This window comes from Schistocerca cancellata, chromosome 7 (genome assembly GCF_023864275.1).
Source record: "Schistocerca cancellata isolate TAMUIC-IGC-003103 chromosome 7, iqSchCanc2.1, whole genome shotgun sequence".
In the NCBI taxonomy this organism is placed as follows: domain Eukaryota; kingdom Metazoa; phylum Arthropoda; class Insecta; order Orthoptera; family Acrididae; genus Schistocerca; species Schistocerca cancellata.
In genome coordinates, this window is record NC_064632.1 from 61,451,591 (window position 1) to 61,456,273 (window position 4,683).

At 37.6% G+C, this 4,683-nt stretch overlaps 1 protein-coding gene across 1 annotated transcript; it reads left to right on the top strand.

Moving 5' to 3' along the window:
- Positions 1-2,145: 2,145 nt before the first annotated feature.
- Positions 2,146-4,069, top strand: LOC126092180 (uncharacterized). Its single transcript, XM_049907655.1, has 2 exons — positions 2,146-2,636; positions 3,141-4,069. Exons 1-2 carry the CDS (start codon positions 2,257-2,259, stop codon positions 4,012-4,014), a joined length of 1,254 nt encoding a protein of 417 aa, XP_049763612.1. The 5' UTR covers positions 2,146-2,256; the 3' UTR covers positions 4,015-4,069.
- The last annotated feature ends 614 nt before the right edge of the window (positions 4,070-4,683 follow it).

Genomic DNA, 4,683 nt, shown 5'->3' on the forward strand with positions numbered 1-4,683 from the left:
CCAACCGCATTTTAGACAAGTTGTGCTATTATTTTATTTTTCTACTGTCAATTTTCCTATTGCCTATTTGATTTACTCCTTTTTTATATTTGCTTCTGTTGTCAATTCAAGTCAATACATCGTGTGTTATGCAAGGCTTTCTACGGCACCTTTTTCCTGTTTTTATCTTCTGCTGCTGTCAATACCTGTTCTATCAAAGGTACCGATTCGTCTTGTAGTGTTTTCCTTCCTCTCTTTCAGTCATTCGTTGGCTAATGTTCCCTTTAAGAATATCGACAAGCTATGGTCTTAACTTATTCAGATTTCATCTCTTAATTCGCTACATTTAGCTGTCTCTTTCGCTGCCATCTGCAATAAATTATCTTCAGTCTGCATCTCCACCTGGAAATGTGTTAGAATTTAAAATCTTGTTTCGAAAAGTCTACTGTCTTCACGTACTTCTTTCATGATTCTTGAACAAAGATGTAGCGATGATTAACTTACGCTCTGCGAGAAATTTTATCACGCAGCTCACCGTTTCATTTCTTCCCCCTAGCCCATCTTCTCCTACTATTTCACGTTCCTGTCTCTGTTATCAAAATCCAGTCTTTCATTGTATTTCAAATTTTTGTCTACTTTAACAATCTGAATAATTTTCTTTATTTTATCGTACATCTCTGCGAAATGTTCACCGTCCGTAGTGTTGGTAGACATGAAAACTTGTGTATGGTGGGTGGGTGTCCGTTTTATGTCTATATTTGATATGGTAATGTTAAAGGCAGTTTAGGATGGAGGTGACTATTATGAAACTATTTCATTTATCGTTTCACTAACAAATACTTGAAGAGTGGATGAAATACGTGATCTTAATGGAGAAAATACTGAGGATCAACTTACAGACATATTCAGTTACAAATAACTGCCTACCATATTAAATGTAATTTACTATCATTGTAAACCTAACATATGTACTGGAAACAGCAATGTTAAAAAATTGTTACAAGAGTCAAGACAAGTTGTTATTTTGGACTGGTCACATTCAAAATGGTTCAAATGGCTCTGAGCACTATGGGACTCAACATCTTAGGTCATAAGTCCCCTAGAACTTAGAACTACTTAAACCTAACTAACCTAAGGACATCACACACACCCATGCCCGAGGCAGGATTCGAACCTGCGACCGTAGCAGTCCCGCGGCTGGTCACATTCCTAAATGTTGTCGACTACATTAGGGAACAATCATTGAATGTGTCTGAGTTTGACGTGAGGAGTGACCCTCGGAGCTATGAGTATTTTCGACGAAGTGGTCTAGCGGACACGCCCGCTGTTAGGAAATACTTATCATCCGATTGTAACAAAATATCCCATGAAAAAAAAAATACTGTTTTCCATCTCAGAGCCTGATATTCTCGCTCGATAAAGGGCTGCATTTCTTTTTGCTATTCGTCATTTTACTGTGCTGCACGAAATCAAGTAGAAGACAGCACGAAATTTTAAATAAATTCCCGAGATAAAAGCGCATTGGGAACACATTGCAATTTGGTTCGTTTTAGGCAACGTATCGAAATTATATTTAGGCAACGTATCGAAATTATATTAAAGCTGAGAGAAGAGCAATACATCTTTTCGTTATTGAGATACTGGTTGTTCAATGGATGGGTCGCATGTGGGGCGCCCACTTTCGTGTGTTACAACGCAAGTAGGCGAGGTTGTCGATTAGAAGCTGAAGGGTCTCTACGTGAGTCTCTTCATCATTTTGTTTTCTAACCTGATGTACCCACCTCTGGCACGTCAATTCTGGGCACAAACTGTAAAAAAAAAAAAAAAAAAAAAAAAAAAAAAAAAAAAAAAAAAAAAAAAACCGCTCACCACATTTTCCTAAGATTTTGATAATTATCGGCGCCCCGCACATCAATTCAATCCATCTCTGTGGAGTACGTCAGTATATACATGGTTTCCTCCTCTCTCCTGATGAATGAAAATCATGAATATGAGTGTACACGGTAAATTTTAGTATCTAGATCTGTTGGAGTAAAAGTAGTCCGTTACTGTGGCAGAATAGTCAACCCCATAAACCACGTACCAGGTAGGAAACAGGTTTTTGTTCGCCTCGGACGAAGTTCTTGTACAGGCACAGATCTGTGGTACAGGACAGGCGTCTAAAGGAGGATTCACACTTAACGGAACGTCATCGTCACGTTTTGGACCGTCGACGGTCAGAGAAATTTCTGAGCATTCACACTAGACGGCACGTCAACGTCGACACAACGTCGTGTGATGGTTCATAATACACTCGCCAGAGGCGCTTCTGTAGTCTATTGGTTTATTATCGGCATAGTTTCGGATCTTCATAAAATGCCAAAATTCAGTCTGAAGCAACTTGCAATGATTGCAATTGCCCTTGATGAAGAGGAAGAAGAACGGCGACCAAAAAGAGTGTGGGTCAGGAATATGTTAAAAGGCCGAGAATGCGAAGGAGAGTTTCATACCCTTTACAAGGAGCTGGAAGAGGAGGAATCGTCCTTCTTCAAATATTTTAGAATGCCTAAACAACAATTTTTTTACCTTTTAAGCAAGATACAGACGAGGATTACGAAGAAAAATTCAAGATTTAGGTGTCCAATATCACCACGACAGAAGCTGATGGTGTGCTTAAGGTATGCTCAGTTTAAACATTTATGTTTCTTAACTTTGTCGATTCTTGTTTTATCTTCTGTTTGTCGTAAAATTATATTATGACTGAAGCGTAAACTTCTGCAAGCTGCACTGGCTTTAATCCCTGATTTTTCTCTGTGTTACTGTATTTGAAAAGCCGTGTGAAGCACATTCAACAATATGTTTATTGTTTTCCGTCAGTGTTAACTGTTAAGAATATGAAATAAATAACATAGTATTGTTTTCCAGTGTATATTAATATCTTTTTCGTAATATCTAGCACTGCAACCTAGATTTCGGGTGGGGTGGAGGGGGAGAAGGGTGTTCCAATAACACACTTTAGCCACTTAATGTAACAGTTATTTGCTCTGTGCACTATTAATGTTTGTGAATGTGTAATATTTGTGTGTGGCTTTAAACACTCAGCATTTCTTACTGCATTGTAAGTTATGCTAGATAAGTTTTCTATATGGCTCTTTATTCATGACTAATTTAATGTTTTTCAGGTACTTGGCGACAGGTGATTCCCTTCTCACATTATCGTTCAGTTACCGACTTGGGCACTCAACTGTCCATAACATTGTTAAGGAAGTATGCCAGGCAATAATTGATTCAATGTTACCTGAAGTAATGCCAACTCCAACAGAAGAAGACTGGCAACAAATAGCTGAACAGTTTTTGGATCTATGGAACTTTCCCAATTGTATCGGTGCAATTGATGGGAAACACATTCAGATTGTGGCTCCTCCAAACAGTGGATCCCAATTTTATAACTATAAGCAAACATTTTCCATAGTTCTTCTTGCACTAGTTGATGCCAACTATAAGTTTATAAACGTAGACATTGGGTCTTACGGTAAAAATAGTGATGGGGGCATATTTGCCCATTCAAAGTTGGGGAAAGCCTTGGAACTTGGCAAATTGCAAGTGCCAGGAGATAAGAGACTTCCTGGTACTGATGTTGTAGTGCCACATGTGATTGTTGGTGATGAAGCCTACCCACTAAAAACTTATTTATTAAGGCCATATCCAAAAAGTCAAGCAAGTGGTGATATTGCCATGAGTGCTTTTAACGCCAGGCTATCCAGAGCTCGCCGAGTCTCAGAAAATGCGTTTGGGCAATTAGCCCAGAAATTTAGAATTTTTTTTAGGAGAATTAATTCAATGCCAGAGAATGTGGACAAAATAGTGATGGCAACATGTATTCTTCACAACTATATCAAAGAAAATGTTTATGCACAAACTGAAGCAGCAAATGGGACCCTTGTGTTGCAGGAGCTAACTGGACAAGGTGGTTCAGCTACATCATCTGCTTTTGTTGTAAGGGAACACTATAAAGATTTTTTCAATTCCCCTATTGGTAGACTCCCATGGGCGTAATTAAAATGTATATTTTCTTATGTATTCAAAAGATATTCTCAAACAATTCCTCTTTTTTTTTTTTAAAAAAAAAAGAATGCCTGTAATTCCACTATATCTGACACTGAGTGATTGGCTATGTCTACAGTGTGTCTAAATTATTCTGAAACATTTTCCTAGTACCAGATCACTTGAAGTGCTCAGCTGTGAGTATTTAAAGATAAAGTTTGGAGGAAAGGGGTGTCTGAAGCTGATGTCACTTTTCCATAAATGTATTCAACCATTTGTACTATAGTGGCTTGGGACTGATATAGCTCAACAATAAAGAAATTTATGAAATAGTCCTGTAAAGCTGTTGTTTTATTTATAAATAAATGGAACACTTATTTAACAGATTTGTTCAAATAAATGCGCTGATGTAAATAATATCTAGTGTTATGTTGTGAACATTACGTAGGGCAACAGGTTGCAGTTTTTGCATTAGGAATAAATATTACAAGGGAAAAATTCCAAGTTTTGTGAATGTTCTCAATCTGCACAAGTGGCCACATAAAACTAATCCCCTTGACATGAATAGCAATGTATTTGGGTGCAGATTTGTAATTTCTTTCATAAGGGCTGAAAAGCAGTACTTGATATTGTTTTGAAGGCTGAAAGGAGATGTAATGGGTAGAGATCATGATCATAAAT